The sequence below is a fragment of the Bufo bufo genome, chromosome 2 (assembly GCF_905171765.1).
Source record: "Bufo bufo chromosome 2, aBufBuf1.1, whole genome shotgun sequence".
Taxonomy (NCBI): domain Eukaryota; kingdom Metazoa; phylum Chordata; class Amphibia; order Anura; family Bufonidae; genus Bufo; species Bufo bufo.
The window spans coordinates 726,972,894-726,995,061 of NC_053390.1; the positions used below are offsets into that span (position 1 = coordinate 726,972,894).

The following is a 22,168-nucleotide window of genomic DNA, read 5'->3' on the forward strand; positions in this document are numbered from 1 at the left end:
AGAAGCAGTTGTGTAGGAGGCTTAAAAAGGGTTGAGGAACAGCCAAACTCTGCTACAGACATGAGGTTGTGGAAGACAGTTTTATGGCACAAGTCATACACCATGGCAAGACACAAGGTAGCTATATTGCATCAGCAAGGTCTCTCCCAGGCAAAGATTTGGGTTTAATATGTGCTGTTCAAGCGCTTTTGAAGAACCAGAAAGATACAGGCAACACTGAGGAACATAAATGCAGTGGGCAGCCATCGAAGCTTACCATAGGTCGGCAGATAAAAGACACATCAAGCTTACTTTCCTTCAAAATCAGAAGATGTCCATCAGCGCCATCAGCTCAGAACTGGCAGAAACCAGTATGACCCATCTACTATTCAGAGAAGTCTGTCCAGAAGTGGTCTACATGGGAGAATTATGGCAAAAAAGCCATACTTTTGATGTGGAGACAATTATGAACTCAATTATACAGAAAAACATAGGAACTGGGGTGCAAAAAAATGGCAGCAGGTGCTCTGGACTGATGAGTCAAAATCTGAAATATTTGGTTGTGAGGCGTCATTCACACGTCAGTGTTTTGGTCAGTGATTTCCATCAGTCATTGTGAGACATAACCAGGATTGGACCCTCCACAGACATAAGGTATAAGGGAAATGTGGCGAAACCAACCTCGCCACTGGGTTTTGGAGAGGCCTGTTTAAAAGCCTCTTGCCTCAGAATTATGGCCCATACTAACTTTTAAACCCCTGAACCTATTCAAGTGAATTTTGGATAGGTTTGTCCCCAAGTTATACTGTTTAAATTGATGTAAGTTATATGTATGGACAATGTAAACTCACAAAGTTGTAACAATTTATAATAAGTGTAACTTGTCAGCTTGGGAGGAATATGCTGGGTGTGTTTCTATTGTGCCATTGTCCCATTGTGTGTTTAAATGGTGATGTCTGTCCTGTTGTATCCACATATGTATTGGCGATTTCCCTTTGTCCTGAGAGATAATTGGATTGCTCCTCGGTTGTCTCCGGGACAGAGAGGAGGAAACCATGATGCATTGTGGGGATATGTTGTATCTGTCCTGTGTCGCAGTCTCCCTTCTGGTCCTCTAGGGGCGTGAACGATTGGTTGCTGTACTTACATTGTATGTGTTGTAAATTACTGATTGGTTGTATTTCAAAACCCTGTGGGCAGTACTATGTTTGTGGTTTATGAATAAAGGAGGCTGTACTTGAAGTACAGTCAGACCACTGCTTGACCCTCAACACGGAGCCTTGTCTCGTTATTGGGGGGATCCGCTGTCTGCTGTTAGAGACTGATTGCCAGGAGTGTAAGCTGATTCCTGTTCGTCTGCTAGCAGCTATTTGTGAGGTTTCAGTTTGGAGTGCTATTTTGTATCCAGTCAGGAGTTTGGTGTTCTGCAGTAGCTGTGCCTGTCTCTCAGAAAGGGGCATATCGCCTAAACAGATTTTAACCCCTTGTCTGCTGAAACGGTCCGTTACAGGAAAGATCTGCACCTGTTCTGTGTTTAGAGCCGCACCTGGTTTTCACTCACAATCACTGATGGAAATCACTGACCAAAACACTGATGTGTGAATGAGGCATAACAGAAGGCATCTTGTTCACTGGAGAGCTGGAGGGCAGTACAATAATTAATGTCTGCGAGCAACAGTGCAGTATGGTCGAGGTTCCTTGCAAGTTTGGGGCTGCATTTCTGCAAATGGAGTTGGAGATTTAGTCAAAATTAATGGTGTACTCAATGTAGAGAAATCCAGGCAGATACTTCTCCATCATGCAATACCATCAGGGAAGCGTCTGATTGACTCCAAATTTATTCTGCCGTAGGACAACGAACCCAAACATACAGCTAATGTCATTAAGAACTATCTTCAGCATAAAGAACAAGGAGTCCTGGAAGTGATGCTATGGCCCCCACAGAGCTCTGATCTCAACATCATGAACTCTGTCTGGAATTATATAAAGAGACAGAAGGATAGGAGCAAGCCTACATCCACAGAAGATCTGTGGTTAGTTCTCTAAGATGTATGGAGCAACTTCCCTGCCAAGTTCTTACAAAAACTGTGTACAAGCGTACCTCGAAGAATTGATGCTGTTTTGAAGGCAAAGGGTGGTCACACAAAATAGTGATCTGATTTAGATTTCTCTTTTGTTCATTCACTTTACATTTTTTTTAAATTGTAAACTATTAACACTTCTATTTTTGAAAGTATTATCCTACTTTTAAATCATAACTAGGGATGAGTGAATCGACTTCGAATGAAACATCCGAAGTCGATTCGAATCAAACTTCGTTCTAATACTGTATGGAGCAGGAGCTAGAACAGTATTAGAATGTATTGGCTCCGATAAGCCGAAATTATTGCTTCGCGAAGTCTCGCTAGACTTCACGCAATAACTTCATAAATTAACTTGTACTGTAAAAAAACATTTCCTGAACTCGGGTTCGATTACAAGGTACCACTTGGAACCGAACCAGAGTTCAAGGAAATGTTTTTTTGCAGTACAAGTAGCAAGAGCAATAACTTCGGCTCATCTGAGCCAATACATTCTAAAACTGTACGAAGCTCCTGCTCCGTACAGTATTAGAACGAAGTTTTATGCGAATCGACTTCGGATGTTTCATCTGAAGTCGATTCGCTCATCCCTAATCATAACCATTACTACTATATGAAAATGAACCTCACATTCTAAAACTCTGTCGTTCAATGAATGTCTTTAAATGAAAGCAACTAGAGACTATCAGTATAGTATATTGTAATCTCCTAATTCCACTTCACAAAAGCCTATCTTAAAATACAACAATCCAGACATCCCTAGTCAGTAATTAAACTGATATCATACAATTAATAAGGGATCATGAAGTGCCAGGTAATAATGGATGCACCACATACGCTCCTTACAGCACAATGTGAACTGTGCCTCTCCTTTGGTCTTTTATATATGGCTCAGGATGTATACACAGTCCTAGTATTGCAGAACGTAACATGTTATGATAACAGCTGTCAGAGGCTTAACTTCTTTGCTGTGTCTGGATTAAAGTGTAGATCAAGGGCCCGGTGGCCACGTCCCAGCATCTGGTTCATACCACGCTGCCTCCTCTGACGATCATTTGTCTTCACATTTAAGATGATTGGTTATTGTAGAAACAAATGTTAGTGCACGGCAGTGATTTGCATGCTGAGATACGGGGTGCACAGCCGGGTCACCAATCTGTCTGGGACAGGAAAAAGAAACGGCTTTCCCTAATAACGTGTTTAAGCAGCCACTCTTTAAACAAAGACACATCTGGGCGAATTGTTGATAGCAGCCAACGTTACAATTGTATTAGCCTGACCTTAATAAAGCATCCATGTAATCCGTGCGGTAAAGGAGATCTAAACAGGGCAGATTTAGAAGGGAATTAGGGTAAACTATAGACAGCAAAAGGACCATAAAAATTAAAGGGAAAAAAGTCTCAAAGTTTACCCAGCTCTAAGCAACATCAGACCAAAGTCCCTTGAGCCCACCAGATGAAATGATTCTGAGGGACCACCCTCCGTGTAAATAGAATCTTAAGGGTCCTGTTTTATTATGGGTCCAGTCCAATATTGTCAAAGCTTGGGCCTACCGGAGGATCCTCTGGTTCTCTGGTGGCCAGTCCAACCGTGGCTGTATGTATATTATTGGCGAATTTTTTAAATGACCACAGTGTTGCATATACACTTATCAGTTTTGCACCAATGTGGGTTCATGGACATAATTGTACGAATGCACTGTACAAACTTCAAGTTGTACATAATATGGCATCCGTATTCATATGATTCAAAATGGCCACATTACAGAGGTATTCTTCCCTAGAAGCATTGCTCCTGAGGAAGAATCCTTAATAAAAGGCACTTACTAATCTATTGTGATTGTCCCTATTGCCTGCTTTGCTGGCTGGAATCATTTTTCCATCACATTATACACTGCTTGTATCCAGTGTTTACGGGACCATGGGAGCGTGCATAGGACAGTGCTTTTTCCTATAGTGTGCAAGCGCGACCACCACTGATGGACTGTGCAGTGGTCATAACCACTGGAAACGAGCAGTGTACAATGTAATGGAAAAATGAATCCAGCCAGCAAAGGAGGCAATATGGACAATCACAATACATTAGTAAGTGCCTTGTATTAACTTTCTCTACAGGATAAATGCCATTTGCAGAAGTGAGACAAGCCATTCAATATAATGCCATATGCATATGAATGTCTGCAGGTTTATAGTTCTAGGCTTCCCCATAGACCTCCATACTGGCTCCAAGCACACTGCTCAGTCATGTGTATGATGTCTAGGGATGATGCAGTCCCAGTTTATTAGTATATCCAATATTTAATCTCCTTTGTCCTTCTCAATTGCTAGTGATTCTGTGCGAGAATTTTAGAATACAATATTATATATTGCTGAAGTTCCCAAAGGTCCTGGTAGTTCGTGTCCATTATCTGACATATACACTCACCTAAAGAATTATTAGGAACACCTGTTCTATTTCTCATTAATGCAATTATCTAGTCAACCAATCACATGGCAGTTGCTTCAATGCATTTAGGGGGGTGGTCCTGGTCAAGACAATCTCCTGAACTCCAAACTGAATGTCAGAATGGGAAAGAAAAGGAATTTAAGCAATTTTGAGCGTGGCATGGTTGTTGGTGCCAGACGGGCCGGTCTGAGTATTTCACAATCTGCTCAGTTACTGGGATTTTCACGCACAACCATTTCTAGGGTTTACAAAGAATGGTGTGAAAAGGGAAAAACATCCAGTATGCGGCAGTCCTGTGGGCGAAAATGCCTTGTGGATGCTAGAGGTCAGAGGAGAATGGGCCGACTGATTCAAGCTGATAGAAGAGCAACGTTGACTGAAATAACCACTCGTTACAACCGAGGTATGCAGCAAAGCATTTGTGAAGCCACAACATGCACAACCTTGAGGCGGATGGGCTACAACAGCAGAAGACCCCACCGGGTACCACTCATCTCCACTACAAATAGGAAAAAGAGGCTACAATTTGCACGAGCTCACCAAAATTGGACTGTTGAAGACTGGAAAAATGTTGCCTGGTCTGATGAGTCTCGATTTCTGTTGAGACATTCAAATGGTAGTCCTAATTTGGCGTAAACAGAATGAGAACATGTATCCATCCTCTGATGGCTACTTCCAGCAGGATAATGCACCATGTCACAAAGCTCCAATCATTTCAAATTGGTTTCTTGAACATGACAATGAGTTCACTGTACTAAAATGGCCCCCACAGTCACCAGATCTCAACCCAATAGAGCATCTTTGGGATGTGGTGGAACGGGAGCTTCGTGCCCTGGATGTGCATCCCTCAAATCTCCATCAACTGCAAGATGCTATCCTATCAATATGGGCCAACATTTCTAAAGAATGCTATCAGCACCTTGTGGAATCAATGCCACGTAGAATTAAGGCAGTTCTGAAGGCAAAAGGGGGTCCAACACCATATTAGTATGGTGTTCCTAATAATTCTTTAGGTGAGTGTATATGCACATCTCTATGGTGCAGTGTAGTGTGTGTGATACCAACTACATCATTACACCATCATATCCTGTGGCATGCATATACTACTGTATAAACTGTAGAATCAGTAGTGTTCCTTATGTGCATATTCCACACCGTACTGTCCCAAATCCAGTAACATGATGGATATTCTCAGAGAAAAAAAGGACCCTGTGATTTTAAAGGAGTTGTCCTGTTGAAAAAATATTCTATTTTTCTGAAACCTGGATCTAAATACCATATTTTTTCGCCCTATAAGATGCACTTTTTCCTACAAAAGTGGGGGAAGCACTCATTAGTACAGTAGGAAAACGGAGGTATAAATACAGCACTCCTTGTGCTGGCAGCGCTCACTGCTCCCTGGTCTTCGTCTGCCTGCTGCCACGTTGTGCTGTGACCTGCGCACAGCGCGAGGACGTCAGCTCGCTCTGTGACCTCATACTGTGTGACGTAAGGTCACAGCACGGCAGGAAGAGCGCTGGATTTCAGGAGCGGCGGCATCTTGAACAGGAGAGGTGAGTTGATTTTTTTTTTTGTCTGATCTGAGGTCTGGACTGGCGATTTTCCTTTTGTGTTTTTGTTTTTCACTCTCTGCCTTCCCAGAGCAATAACTTTTTTTTTTTCCATTCACATAGACATTTGAGGGCTTGTTTTTTGTGGGACAAATTGTTGTTCTACTGGCACCACTACAATATTGCATGCAATGTAATGGGAAGCTGGAAAAACATTCCAAATGGGGTGAAATTGGTAAAAAAAAAACACAATTCCGCTACAGTTTTATGGGTTTTGTTTCCAGACCTTCCTTCTCCATTTATATAGCTTGTTTTGTGTTTTAATACTTTAAAAAAATAAAAACGTTGGAAAAATATTTTTTTCTTTTCATCACCATATTTTGACATCCCTCCTCCACAACTTTTTTATAGCTATGTCTATGGAGCGGTGTAAGGGCTCATTTTTTGTGGGACGATTTGTAGTTTTTATTTATACCATTTTGTGGCGTGTGAATTTTTATTTAACTTATTGGAAGGTGAAGTGATGGAAAAACTGCGAATTGGTCATTTTGATGTTTTTCTCCATTACGCTGTTTGCTGTGTGGGATAAATATTTTTATATTTTAATAGTACGGGCATTTTCGCACCCAGAGTTGCCCTTTATGTTTATATTTTTCAGTGTTTATTTTTATTCTGGAGAAAGAGGGTTTCTTTTAGGCCTCCAAGGGCCTGACATCATGCAATCCTCAGATTGCCCCTTCTATATATGAATGGAAATAAATCCATTGATAAATAGAACATTCAGTATAGTCCAATGTTGTGCTGCCACCTGCAGGCTGACATTGGAATATTCCTGTGAAAAGCATTGGAGCATCAGCAGACCCCTGTCTTTCACAGGCAATAAACGGCTTCCCTGATCGCCACATGGAGGAGCCGTTCCAGGCCTGAAAGCACAGCTCTTCCAGAATTTGCGTTTTGAGATACCATGGTCACATTAGCGCTGATCTGCTGTATGAAACAGTAGAAACCCAGCGGCTAAGGTTGCTTGTGGTGCTCGTGAGTGGGTGCCATCTTTAATGACCCAGCTTCTGCCATACTATTATGGTGGAGGTCAGGAAGGGATTAATATTGGGGTTCTAATCTGAGATCTGATTAGGGGTCTGGTTAACATTGGGGGTCTGATCTGAGGTCTGACTGGATGTCATATTAACATTGGGGGCTGATCTGAGATGTTTTTGGGGGTCTGATTAACATTGGGGGTCTGATTTAAGATCTTTTTGGGGGTCTGAGCTGCTGTCTAATTAACATTGGGGCTCTGATCTGAGTTCTGATTGGGGGTCTGAGCTGGAGTCTAAATAATATTGGTGGTCTGGTCTGAGGCCTGTTTTTGGGTTTGACTAACACTGGGGATCTGATAACATTGGGGGTTTGATTGGGGGTCTGATCTGAGGTCTATTTTTTCTTGTTTTCTAAAACATAGGTGCATCTTATAGGATGAAAAATACAGTACTTTTATAATTGCATTTTATAAAAATTTTGTAATTTTAGTGATTCGAAAAAATCTCTGTTGTTTGTTCCTTTGCTCAGTTCTTCGTCCATCTCTACATTTCCACCTACTGAGGTGGTTGTACATGCTCTGGATCCATGTGAGGTACAGGGCTGGTTCTAGCTTTGTTAGAAAAAGATTGTCATGTACTATATAATGTCTGATTTTGATTCTTTACATTAATCATGGGATAACCCCTTTAAGGAACAACGCTTTTCAACATTATACATATACAGATTGGTAAAGCTGTCTCATGCGTTAGGTGCAGTCTGCCTTTTTTGATGTCCTTTATTTAACATCTTTACAGTTACTGCCTGTCCATGATCCTTGAAACATTTAAAGGGTTGTCACAAAATGAAAACCTATCCTTTATCCATGGAATAGGGGATAAGTTTGTGATCAGTGGGACCCCCGCCAATCATGACAATGGAGTTTCGATAGCCGGTCAAGTATGTGAAGTGGCATTCCTTTCATTCCCTGTGGGGCTGCCAGGAATGGCCAAGAGCTGTAGCCCAAAGATAGCAGGCTACTGAAAGTTTTATAAAACACACGTAATCTACACTAAGTCCTTATTCACTAGGCTTTTGGCACTATATTGCTTCATAACTAAATACACCCTGGCTTACATCTAGGCAGACTAGATAGGTACATAAGTCTTTCTGCAATCCTCATTTTCCTAATTTCAAAGAATTAAGGAATTCATTAAAAACTCCAGGAATTAAAAATGAAAATACTTAAATATTACTTTATTATAAATATATTCCCAAATAACTTTCATTAGTTATAATGGCTCAATTTGTCTAGGGAGCAATCATCAGGAGAAATTAAATGGCCGCCATCTGCAAACCGGATTCCAAAAAAGTTGGGACACTAAGCAAATTGTGAATAAAAACTGAATGCAATGATGTGGAGATGGCAAATGTCAATATTTTATTTGTAATAGAACGTAGATGACAGATCAAACGTTTAATCCGAGTAAATATATCATTTTAAAGGAAAATACATTGATTCCAATTTTCACTGTGTCAACAAATCCCCAAAAAGTTGGGACAAGTAGCAATAAGAAGCTGGAAAAAGTAAATTTGAGCATAACGAAGAGCTGGAAGACCAATTAACACTAATTAGGTCAATTGGCAACATGATTGGGTATAAACAGAGCTTCTCAGAGTGGCAGTGTCTCTCAGAAGCCAAGATGGGTAGAGGATCACCAATTCCCACAATGTTGCGCAGAAAGATAGTGGAGCAATATCAGAAAGGTGTTACCCAGCGAAAAATTGCAAAGACTTTGCATCTATCATCATCAACTGTGCATAACATCATCCGAAGATTCAGAGAATCTGGAACAATCTCTGTGCGTAAGGGTCAAGGCCGTAAAACCATACTGGATGGCCGTGATCTCCGGGCCCTTAAACGACACTGCACCACAAACAGGAATGCTACTGTAAAGGAAATCACAGAATGGGCTCAGGAATACTTCCAGAACCCATTGTCAGTGAACACAATCCACTGTGCCATCCGCCGTTGCCAGCTGAAACTCTACAGTGCAAAGAAGAAGCCATTTCTAAGCAAGATCCACAAGCTCAGGCATTTTCACTGGGCCAGGGATCATTTAAAATGGAGTGTGGCAAAATGGAAGACTGTTCTGTGGTCAGATGAGTCAAGATTCGAAGTTCTTTTTGGAAATCTGGGACGCCATGTCATCCGGACCAAAAAGGACAAGGACAACCCAAGTTGTTATCAACACTCAGTTCAGAAGCCTGCATCTCTGATGGTATGGGGATGCATGAGTGCGTGTGGCATGGGCAGCTTGCATGTCTGGAAAGGCACCATCAATGCAGAAAAATATATTCAGGTTCTAGAACAACATATGCTCCCATCCAGACGTCATCTCTTTCAGGGAAGACCCTGCATTTTTCAACAAGATAATGCCAGACCACATTCTGCATCAATCACAACATCATGGCTGCGTAGGAGAAGGATCCGGGTACTGAAATGGCCAGTCTGCAGTCCAGATCTTTCACCTATAGAGAACATTTGGCGCATCATAAAGAGGAAGGTGCAACAAAGAAGGCCCGAGACGATTGAACAGTTAGAGGCCTGTATTAGACAAGAATGGGAGAGCATTCCTATTTCTAAACTTGAGAAACTGGTCTCCTCGGTCCCCAGACGTCTGTTGAGTGTTGTAAGAAGAAGGGGAGATGCCACACAGTGGTGAAAATGGCCTTGTCCCAACTTGTTTGGGATTTGTTGACACCATGAAATTCTGATTCAACATATTTTTCCCTTAAAATGGTACATTTTCTCAGTTTAAACTTTTGTTCCGTGATTTATGTTCTATTCTGAATAAAATATTAGAAGTTGGCACCTCCACATCATTGCATTCAGTTTTTATTCACGATTTGTATAGTGTCCCAACTTTTTTGGAATCCGGTTTGTATTAGTACACACAAAACCTGTCCTAATCACACAGCAGGACAAGTTACTTCACAACACTGAGCTAAAGAGCTGCCTTATCCTCCTCTCTGCTCTACTTGTCAGGGATTATGATCCTAAATACGTTATTACATTATTTCTGTACTGCGTCATTGTTTGGTCATTTTTACTGCATGTGTATGTTGTGCCTCTGCTGTTATCATGGGGAGCAAGATCCCTGTACTGTGACATCACTGTGTGCGAGATCTCAATTCTATGGCATCACTGTGTGCAAGATCCAAGTACTGTGACATTGTTGTGTGCAAGATCCCAATTCTGTGACATCACTGTGTGCAAGACCCCAATTCTGTGACATCACTGTGTGCAAGATCCTTGTACTGTGACATGACTATTTTATTAATCCACCATCGTGATATCACTTTATTCATTGAGACTGCTTTGTGTATTATCCCTGTCCTGTAGTATTACTATATATTTTATCTGTGTAATGTGACATCACTGTGTGTTTTTTCTGTAATTCCACTATTGTGGCATTGCCGTTTGCATTCTCCTTGTGCACCAGTGAATCCAAAATAATCATAGGTTTTTCATTTTCTCAATTTTCTGCGAATGATGGTCATGGTGGAGTAGGGCCACATGATTATTAGAGCAATTTCAAAGAGCCTTTTTAGGTTTTTGCAGATTTTTTTTGTGTGTTAAAAGTAATGTAAGTAAGGACAGTGATACTCTGTTGTGTCATAAGTTGAGCGAAAGAAGGACACAAAGGAGAGTCCTTAGCTGGATTGGCCTATAATTAAATTATATGGCCTATCTCAGATTTACAGAGATTGATTAGACGGGTGGGGATCTGACATGTAGTACCCCCACCGATCAGCTGTTTTGGGCTGCCGTGCCACTGAGCACTGAGAGTGTATGCAGGGGTACACTACCAATGAGGCCAGATGAGGCAGCACCAGATAGGAGCAAGAGAGGGGCAGCCAAAAGTCCGTGGGCTGAAGGGAAGGGGTTAGGTTAAGAAATTAGCATTGGGGTGGGAGGGGCGCCGTTTCAGTTTTCGCCTCAGGCAGCAGAAAGGCTAGGTGCACCCCTGCGTGTATGGAACTAAAGTAGAAGGCTTTGCACAGTGTGTAGTTTCTGGCACTGGAGTACAGAAGCAAGTGAATGGAAGAGAAGCTGAAGCACCCCAGCATGGCCACTGTACGGTGTACAGTGCTGTCTGCTTCCAGCTCTGTACACTATTTAACTTCCGGCACTGCAGCAGCCCGAAACAGCTCTGTGTCTAAAGGAAAGAAGGTTTCTATACAAACATAGAAGAGGATTCTTTACGGTAAAAGCATTGAGACTATGGAGCTCTCTGCCTGAGGAGGTGGTGATGGTGAGTTCACTAAAAGAGTCCAAGAGGGGCCTGGATGTATTTCTGGAGTGTAATAATATTACAGGCTATAGCTACTAGATTTCTGGAGAGGTTGTTGATAAAGGGAGTTATTCTGACTCCCTGATTGGGCTTGGGAAGTGGATGGACATATGCCGTTTTTCATTCTTCCAAACTATGGGGGTCATTGACAAACTGATATACACCAGCTGTGTCACAACTTTTCCCCGCTCATGCTAGGACTAAAAAAACGGGGGTGGTAAGGGCGGGCCAGTAGGCCCGTCTCAAAAGTACAGGGGGCACAGCGGGGCGTAGGAGCCATATTTAAAAAAAAAAAAAACAGGCAGGGTGGTAGCATCAGCGAGGGGGTAACATGAAAGGTCCTCTTTAATGAGACTATACAAGGGAATGCGGCAATGGTAATGAACGCTGGTAATGACTGTATTTATACAGTAATGAATCGTTAAAAGCTCATTACATGGTATATGACAGAAGTAGGTCAGCAGCATCAGGGAAGACTTTGGATCCTTCACTAAATCCTTGTGATTTGCTGAATGGAATAGGCGAGGGAGATGCTGTACTATGTTCAGTGACGCTCACGTGTTGTGTCAGCTCGGCAGCTGGAGGGAGCGGTTCAATCTGCTGTGGCTTGTGTGTCAGACACGTGTTACTACTTCCAATCTGGGATTCACTGATATAAACATTCATCCTGCAGTGAACATGAAGATCCCGGAACAGGCTGGATTGTGTTGCGTGTCGTGCCTTGAAAGGGTCATTTTAGAGGAACAGCTAAGCTGCGATGTAGATATAGCTAAATGTAAACTGATAATAATGCTTGGAGAGGTTTACATTGCAGAGGATGTGTCACTTGTGGTGGGAAGTGTTTTTTTTGGCTTGTGATGTTCTAAAGGTTAATCAAGAAAATATGATATCCATGAAAAAAAAAACTGTGTTTTTATTTTTTTTTAAAATAAGGTTTTCAGTGCACTGTGGGTGGGACCACTACGTTCGGTGCACTTGGCTTTCCCTGAGTCATTACTACTGGTTCTGAAATTTCAGGAACTGAACAATAGAAGGTGGTGGCGGGTGGCGTTATGGCAGAGCACGGTGCACCAAATGGAGCAGCCAAGCCCAAGGTGCAGCGAAAACCTTACTTGCATCAAAATAGGCATTTCTCTTGATTAGATGACGGAATTTTCACAAAACAAGGTATGGTACTGCCACCTGTGAAGGCACCTAAAAAAGGGAAGAGGGCTGCGCTACTATGTTTCCATAATTCCCATTAACTTGTATGGAAGGAACTGTTTCCATAGCTCTGGCCACAGCATCCATGCTGGATGAGGTTAGCGGGAGAAATACCTCTTTTCACTTTATTTCCCTTTAGCCAGGGGTGTAGCTAAAGGCTCATCTGCCCTGGTGCAAGAGTTCAGCTTGGGCCCCCCTTCCCTCAGTGCTTTGTGGCCAGGGGTGGGGAAGCACATAGCCTTCATGCTGCCTGAGGCAAAAATTGAAACGGCACCCACCTTACCCTCCCACATACCAAATTTTTTCCCTCCAGCCAGAGGTGTAATTTGACCAGCATGCACTATCTATAATACTGGTGTCTTCTTATGTGGCACAAGGATCTTTAGACCCCCTCAGGCTCCTGGGCCCGGTAACGACTGCTACCTCTGCACCCCCTATAGCTACACCCCTGCCTGTAGCTTATCACACCTACCTTCTTTAGGCCTTCAAAATTCCTACATCCAACAATGTAGAATTTGTTTTGGGTGGCAAATTCATAGAGCTAAGGGAAAAACACTCTTGTAATAAGACCATACAAATACTAAAACTCAGTATTGGCTAGATAAAATTGAGTAGTTTTGTGTCACCAAAGGTAATCCTTTTCTACCAGGTTCGGAAATGTTGCTGTTTCACATAAACAACTCTTTGGTCAGTTTAACGCGGGTGTAATACGGCACATTTGTGCATTTGTATTACAGCTGCAAGTCCCAGTCCAGCTTTTTGTAACAGCCATTGGTACAGGAGGAAGGTGTTATCCGCGACTGACAGCTATCTCTTTATGCTTACTTAAGGTCCCTTTACACAGGACGACAGAGCAGCAGATGGTCGGGAAGAAAGCGTTCCTTCCCGACCATCTGCTGCTTGCTGGTGGAGGAGACCGCTGTATTTACATGCAGAGATCTCCTCCATAGTATGGGAAGGAGCGATCGGTAATGCCATTGTTCTTCCCCATACTGACTTGTACACAGCAGGATCTGCTGCCAGCAAATGACGATTTTTGTGTATGCACAAACAATCGGACCACCCGATGAACGAGCGTTTTGCTCATTCATCGTGTAATTAGGGGTGCATTTACACTGCCAGATAATCACTAACGAGCGCCTATTAGCGATTATCTTTAAGATTGTTTGCCCGTGTAAAGGGCCCTATTATACACACAATGCTATCAATCACTGAGAACCCCTCCTCCTGTACCAATAGCTCTTCACAGGAAGTGCAGAAAGCAAAGATAGAAATGTATAAATCCCAGGTCTTACTGAATCTTTTCCCACAAAAATATACATCAATCTGCTCAGCTCCTCCTGCTCTGTAACCTGCTGCCATAAAAAATGCATTGCATTTTTGGGTGATAGGTCCTCTTTAACCACCTCCGGACCGCTGTACGCACAGACGCGTCCTGGAGGTGGTTGATTCATTCCTCCTGGACGCGCCGGCGCGTCCTCTCGCGAGACGCGAGATTTCCTGTGAACGCGCGCACACAGGCACGCGCGCTCACAGGAACGGAAGGTAAGAGAGTTGATCTCCAGCCTGCCAGCGGCAATCGTTCGCTGGCAGGCTGGAGATGTGTTTTTTTTAACCCCTAACAGGTATATTAGACGCTGTTTTGATAACAGCGTCTAATATACCTGCTACCTGGTCCTCTGGTGGTCCCATTTGTTTGGATCGACCACCAGAGGACACAGGTAGCTCAGTAAAGTCCCACCAAGCACCACTACACTACACTACACCCCCCCCCCGTCACTTATTAACCCCTTATTAGCCCCTGATCACCCCTAATCACCCCTGATCACCCCATATAGACTCCCTGATCACCCCCCTGTCATTGATTACCCCCCTGTCATTGATCAACCCCCTGTAAAGCTCCATTCAGATGTCCGCATGATTTTTACGGATCCACTGATAGATGGATCGGATCCGCAAAACGCATCCGGACGTCTGAATGAAGCCTTACAGGGGCATGATCAATGACTGTGGTGATCACCCCATATAGACTCCCTGATCACCCCCCTGTCATTGATCACCCCCCTGTCATTGATTACCCCCCTGTAAAGCTCCATTCAGACGTCCGCATGATTTTTACGGATCCACTGATAGATGGATCGGATCCGCAAAACGCATCCGGACGTCTGAATGAAGCCTTACAGGGGCATGATCAATGACTGTGGTGATCACCCCATATAGACTCCCTGATCACCCCCCTGTAAAGCTCCATTCAGATGTCCGCATGATTTTTACGGATCCACTGATAGATGGATCGGATCCGCAAAACGCATCCGGACGTCTGAATGAAGCCTTACAGGGGCATGATCAATGACTGTGGTTATCACCCCATATAGACTCCCTGATCACCCCCCTGTCATTGATTACCCCCCTGTAAAGCTCCATTCAGACGTCCGCATGATTTTTACGGATCCACTGATAGATGGATCGGATCCGCAAAACGCATCCGGACGTCTGAATGAAGCCTTACAGGGGCATGATCAATGACTGTGGTTATCACCCCATATAGACTCCCTGATCACCCCCCTGTCATTGATTACCCCCCTGTCATTGATCACCCCCCTGTAAAGCTCCATTCAGACGTCCGCATGATTTTTACGGATCCACTGATGGATGGATCGGATCCGCAAAACGCATCCGGACGTCTGAATGAAGCCTTACAGGGGCATGATCAATGACTGTGGTGATCACCCCATATAGACTCCCTGATCACCCCCCTGTCATTGATCACCACCCCTGTCATTGATCACCACCCCTGTCATTGATCACCACCCCTGTCATTGATCACCCCCCTGTCATTGATCACCCCCCTGTCATTGATCACCCCCCTGTCATTGATCACCCCCCTGTCATTGATCACCCCCCTGTCATTGATCACCCCCCCTGTCATTGATCACCCCCCTGTCATTGATCACCCCCCTGTCATTGATCACCCCCCTGTCATTGATCAACCCCCTGTCATTGATCAACCCCCCTGTCATTGATCACCCCCCTGTCATTGATCACCCCCCTGTAAGGCTCCATTCAGACATTTTTTTGGCCCAAGTTAGCGGAATTATTATTTTTTTTTCTTACAAAGTCTCATATTCCACTAACTTGTGACAAAAAATAAAATCTCACATGAACTCACCATACCCCTCACGGAATCCAAATGCGTAAAATTTTTTAGACATTTATATTCCAGACTTCTTCTCACGCTTTAGGGCCCCTAGAATGCCAGGGCAGTATAAATACCCCACATGTGACCCCATTTCGGAAAGAAGACACCCCCAGGTATTCCGTGAGGGGCATATTGAGTCCATGAAAGATTGAAATTTTTGTCCCAAGTTAGCGGAACGGGAGACTTTGTGAGAAAAAAATAAAAAATATAAATTTCCGCTAACTTGTGCCAAAAAAAAAAAAATTCTATGAACTCGCCATGCCCCTCATTGAATACCTTGGGGTGTCTTCTTTCCAAAATGGGGTCACATGTGGGGTATTTATACTGCCCTGGCATTCTAGGGGCCCCAAAGCGTGAGAAGAAGTCTGGTATCCAAATGTCTAAAAATGCCCTCCTAAAAGGAATTTGGGCCCCTTTGCGCATCTAGGCTGCAAAAAAGTGTCACACATCTGGTATCGCCGTACTCAGGAGAAGTTGAGGAATGTGTTTTGGGGTGTCTTTTTACATATACCCATGCTGGGTGAGATAAATATCTTGGTCAAATGCCAACTTTGTATAAAAAAATGGGAAAAGTTGTCTTTTGCCAAGATATTTCTCTCACCCAGCATGGGTATATGTAAAAAGACACCCCAAAACACATTCCCCAACTTCTCCCGAGTACGGAGATACCAGATGTGTGACACTTTTTTGCAGCCTAGGTGGGCAAAGGGGCCCATATTCCAAAGAGCACCTTTCGGATTTCACTGGTCATTTACCTACTTACCACACATTAGGGCCCCTGGAAAATGCCAGGGCAGTATAACTACCCCACAAGTGACCCCATTTTGGAAAGAAGACACCCCAAGGTATTCCGTGAGGGGCATGGCGAGTTCCTAGAATTTTTTATTTTTTGTCACAAGTTAGTGGAAAATGATGATTTTTTTTTTTTTTTTTTTTTTGAGAGAAATATCTTGGCAAAAGACAACTTTTCCCATTTTTTTATACAAAGTTGGCATTTGACCAAGATATTTATCTCACCCAGCATGGGTATATGTAAAATGACACCCCAAAACACATTCCCCAACTTCTACTGAATACGGAGATACCAGATGTGTGACACTTTTTTGCAGCCTAGGTGGGCAAAGGGGCCCACATTCCAAAGAGCACCTTTCGGATTTCACTGGTCAGTTTTTACAGAATTTGATTTCAAACTCCTTACCACACATTTGGGCCCCTAGAATGCCAGGGCAGTATAACTACCCCACAAGTGACCCCATTTTGGAAAGAAGAGACCCCAAGGTATTTCGTGATGGGCATAGTGAGTTCATGGAAGTTTTTATTTTTTGTCACAAGTTAGTGGAATATGAGACTTTGTAAGAAAAAAAAAAAAAAAAAAAAAAATCATCATTTTCCGCTAACTTGTGACAAAAAATAAAAAGTTCTATGAACTCACTATCCCCATCAGCGAATACCTTAGGGTGTGTACTTTCCGAAATGGGGTCATTTGTGGGGTGTTTGTACTGTCTGGGCATTGTAGAACCTCAGGAAACATGACAGGTGCTCAGAAAGTCAGAGCTGCTTCAAAAAGCGGAAATTCACATTTTTGTACCATAGTTTGTAAACGCTATAACTTTTACCCAAACCATTTTTTTTTTTACCCAAACATTTTTTTTTTTATCAAAGACATGTAGAACAATAAATTTAGAGCAAAATTTATATATGGATGTCATTTTTTTTGCAAAATTTTACAACTGAAAGTGAAAAATGTCATTTTTTTGCAAAAAAATCGTTAAATTTCGATTAATAACAAAAAAAGTAAAAATGTCAGCAGCAATGAAATACCACCAAATGAAAGCTCTATTAGTGAGAAGAAAAGGAGGTAAAATTCATTTGGGTGGTAAGTTGCATGACCGAGCAATAAACGGTGAAAGTAGTGTAGGTCAGAAGTGTAAAAAGTGGCCTGGTCTTTCAGGGTGTTTAAGCACTGGGGGCTGAGGTGGTTAAAGGACTTTTATGGTATATCACATAGGGTAATTCCTGGTCCCTTTTCCCAGCAGAGAACTGATTACCTCTGCTCTTATGATTGGCGAGTGTCCCAATAGACACAGCCATAGCAATCAGTATTTTATAACATATTCAAAGAATACGCTGTATTTGTCTTCTTGGCTTGTTGTAGGTGCTTCACATTTGCATTATTTTTATGCTTTTTTATTATACATTGGTGATTTGGTTTAGTACTCTTAAGTTCAGAATCCTGCTTTCCATATCCATGTTTAACACTGGCCAATCATCCTGCAAAACAACTAATATGAACTGTTATATGGACAGATGAAGAACATGAGTTTTAACCAATATTTCTACTGACTATAATATATAGCGCAGTATAAAGTAGTGGGAAATTAGTCTGGGATTGGGTTATTGGTTTGTGGTGGCTTATTTGAAGCCAACAATCAATAAAATAACCAGTATTGGTCTACCACATAATTAGAGGGAATTTTCTAAGAGTAAATCCTAATGCCACTATCTGATGCTCTCTATATTATCAAGGATTGTTTAGTTTGGGAATTCCCTTAAAATATCAGGCAGCATTTTTATACCAGATAGTATCTAACCATTTATTTCTTTTTTCAGTATATTTCAGTGTCTGGCTTCTGGCTTCATGGACAATAACTCAATATAAACACATACATTATGACAGGGGCAGACTGGTAACTTAAAATGGCCCTGGAAAAAACCTATAAGTGGCCCCAAGATGTAAGCGGGTCCAAATTGATAGAAGCGGTGCAGCACAAGTAGGCAGGGACAACAGAAGTAGATGATGCCGACACACGTAGGTGGGGGTCAGCAATACCATAGTGCAGCCACAGCAGAACTCAGTACCACAGTGCAGCACTAGATACTGCCCCAGAAGCTGTCCCTCTGTGGTGCCCATCAATAGCGGCACATTCTGCCCTACTCCAGTTGTCTCTAATTAAGATATGGAGCCATCGGTTCCCATGCCTTACTGCAGTATTCAACTGTATCACCATCCTGAAGAAACCATACAATTGAATTCAGAATGACATCTGCAGCCGCCAGCATGAGTATCTGATGCTCCCAGCGTTAAATACTACTGAGAACATCAGATCATTATGTACTTGGCCAGCAGAAGTAAAGAGGGCTTGGGCGGCCCCCTCGACTTCGGCCCACATGGAAATTTCCCTGTAGGGTCTAAAGCCAGTCCGCCCCCGCATTAAGAGTATTATTCCCAATCTTTACAACTACATTTGAGTTCATTTTGATGTTATTGTAAATCTTACTTACTAAATTAGTATACTGAGAATGAAGGGCATGCTGCGCTGGTTTAGCTCTAAGTCTTCTTTTTTCCTATGAATGGAGCCAAACTGCTATTTTCTGCATAGCAGGTGGCTGGGTTGATGCTGTGCAGGAACAACTTGGGGATACAGTGGTATATCGGCACCGCTTTCCCTTTATGCTCAATATTGTGAGGTCCCAGAGGTCAAAACCCCAACTATCAATATGTCATCACCCTATAGAGTGTCAGACTGAGGTTCCTTGGGCCCACCAGAGGAAATTATTCCTGAGGCCCAACCTGTATATCATCAATAAAGTCTAATAGGTTGTGAATCAAACAAATAGACCCTCGTAGTAGGTGATTGGCTCCAAAGGTAATCAAAGGTTTATTTTTACTCTTGTACTTTTGGGGTCCACTATGGTATTAGAGCCTGAGACCACCAGAGGGTCCTCTGGTAATGTGGTGGACTACTAAACCCTGACTTTATAAGATGGGAAGTCTCCGTAAATGGCAGTAGTGGATACGTGAAGAGATGACTATCCAAAATGGTAATCTCAGACTAGATATGATGGAACTAAAAATCTGGACTACCTAAGAGGGTGGTCTTCTCAAAGATACATTTTAAATACTGGAAATTGTTAATGATATAATAATGCCATATATCTCAATATCATAACCTTATCACTTTGTTACCAGAATGCTAATCGAACAGTACTATGTGTGGAGAAGGTTGTGAACATTGTTAAGGACCATTCAGAGTCACTGGGCATGACAGTGGCAGGTGGAGTATCGAACTGGGAGTGGGACCTGCCTATTTTTGTTACAAGCATAGACCTGGATGGTGTCATTGGGAGAGATGGGAGAATAAAAACAGGTAATCTTTTTCACTGTCATGGCAAATGCTTGTACTCCAGTTATTTCAATGATCTGCAGGTGAAACTCCAAAAATTATAGAATATCGTGCAAAAGTCCATTTATTTCAGTAATGCAAATTAAAAGGAAATTACATTAATGCAGCTTAAAATTAGAATTTTGTGAAAAGGTTCAATATTCTAGGCTCAAAGTGTCACACTCTAGTCAGCTAATGAATCCATATCCCCTGAGCAAAGGGTACCTCAAAATTGTCACTTTGGGGGTTTCATAAGCTGTAAGCCATAATCATCTACATTATAACAAATAAAAGGCTTGAAATATCTCGCTATCTATCACATTTGTTAGTTTCACCTTTTAAGCTGCATTACTGAAATAAATGAACTTTGCACGATATTCTAATTTTTCGAGTTTCACCTGTATATATATGCACTATAGGTGTGTGAGCACATACATAGGCAAAGCATCAATATAAATTTACTGATATTTTCTGATAGAAAACACACATCAGAGGAAAACCATTTTATAATTGTTGCTGTCATCTAGCTTTGCAATGCGTTAGGGTACTTTCACACTAGCGTTTTTCTTTTCCGGCAAAAACTGAAGACTTGCAAGAATGCGCAGACCGGTAAAAATGTGAAAAAAGTTCTTGCAATGCATTTGTGAGACGAATCCGCATCCGGCTGCGTCTCACAAATGCTTTCAGTCATATGCAGATCGGTGGATCCGGCGGGCAGTTCCGACGATGGAACTGCCTGCCGGATCACACTGCCGCAAGTGTGAAAGTAGCCTAATCCCACAAAAAATATTACAATGCATTGAATATAGCATTTCAGTTATTGCAACATACATACAATAAAATATTACTGGTGTTTCTCATGGGGGCTGAAATTCTGGTCCACCTTCTCCTGCTTTCAGAGGTGGACTAACATGCAAAGTAGCTTCGCTGTTCTCTTCCTCCTCTCTGTGTTGGCATGCTGACCTTATAGTGAAACAGCCCAAGCACCTTTCATTCATTCATGCCTACTTCTAAGTTCATAGAAATGTATAGCTATATCTCCCTCTAGACAGTGGACAATGGAAGAAATTTGGGTGGGCTGGCATTTCATAGTGCTAGTTATTGTGGAATCGCTGGAGCTGTAGGACTATTTTATGCGCAAGTGAGATAGACAGGAAAACAGAGCTTTGGAAAATGGGAGGGAGTTAGCAAAAAATAACTGCAATGCACTCCTGAGAGATGCAGCTGCTTGATAGTTACATGGGACAAGCTGCTGCCAGCCCACAGAAAGTGAAGAGACCAGAGCTGCAGATAGGCGAGTAAAGAAGCTAAAAGGGGTGAAAAGTAGCCTGGAGATCACTGTTTTTTGCATTACTATACTGCATTTTTCCAGATATTTTTATTTATTTTTTCATTTGTGGGCTAACCATTTTAAAGTCTGTTTCCATTTAGAATTGTAGGTAAAACTTGTACAATTGAGACATCTATGGACACAGGGAAATGAAAGTGATGAAAACATTGTTTCTTCTGAGTTCTACTTATTTGCAGGCTTTCTTTTTGACATTTCGGTTCCAATTAGAATCGTTGTCAAATTCTTATGGTTAAGTGGCTGCTGGCTTCCATCAGCGAGCAGTACATTGCTGGGTAAAGTATGTGTGAGAGGGTCCTGAGTCACTCACTTATCTGAGTTGTATGCACATTCCACATTTCCCAGAACAGGCCCAGTTCTGAGTGCAGCTCCCACTTTCCTGTAAACTCTGTCAAACAAGATGTATCATCACACAAGTGACATGATTTTTTTGTTGTTGCTGTAAGGGTCACTGATGCTCAGCGGTAACGACTTTGATGCTGCTTTCTCCTTTCGTGTGCTGCTCTCAGAATTGGGGGGAGATGTTTTGTTTGCGGTCTTAGTGAAATGTTGACATGCTGCACATAGCCGGCTTCCTGCTGTCATAAAGCAATGTCACACGTTCTGACACCTACAAGCCTGGAAAGAATATATTTTTATATAAATATACTGTATATATATATATATATATATATATATATATATACTTAATAGCTTTCATGTGCAGAACAATAAGTCAGATCTGGTCTCAGAATTGAAGGCAGGATTTCAAACCACAGACTGAAATGTTATGCAATGGGAATCAGGCTTCCGGGATGCTGAGCAATGCACTGGATAAAATGAACCTGG

The 22,168-nt window shown here is 42.3% G+C and overlaps 1 protein-coding gene across 4 annotated transcripts in view; it reads left to right on the top strand.

Annotated features, from left to right (window-relative positions):
• Positions 1-22,168, top strand: part of LNX1 (ligand of numb-protein X 1) — a 208,790-nt gene that overhangs the window by 143,845 nt on the left and 42,777 nt on the right. For all 4 annotated transcript variants that reach the window (XM_040418860.1, XM_040418862.1, XM_040418863.1 and 1 more), the window contains one exon: positions 19,800-19,977. In XM_040418860.1, the coding sequence (XP_040274794.1) occupies positions 19,800-19,977 (178 nt within the window). The remainder of the gene's footprint in view (positions 1-19,799; positions 19,978-22,168) is intronic.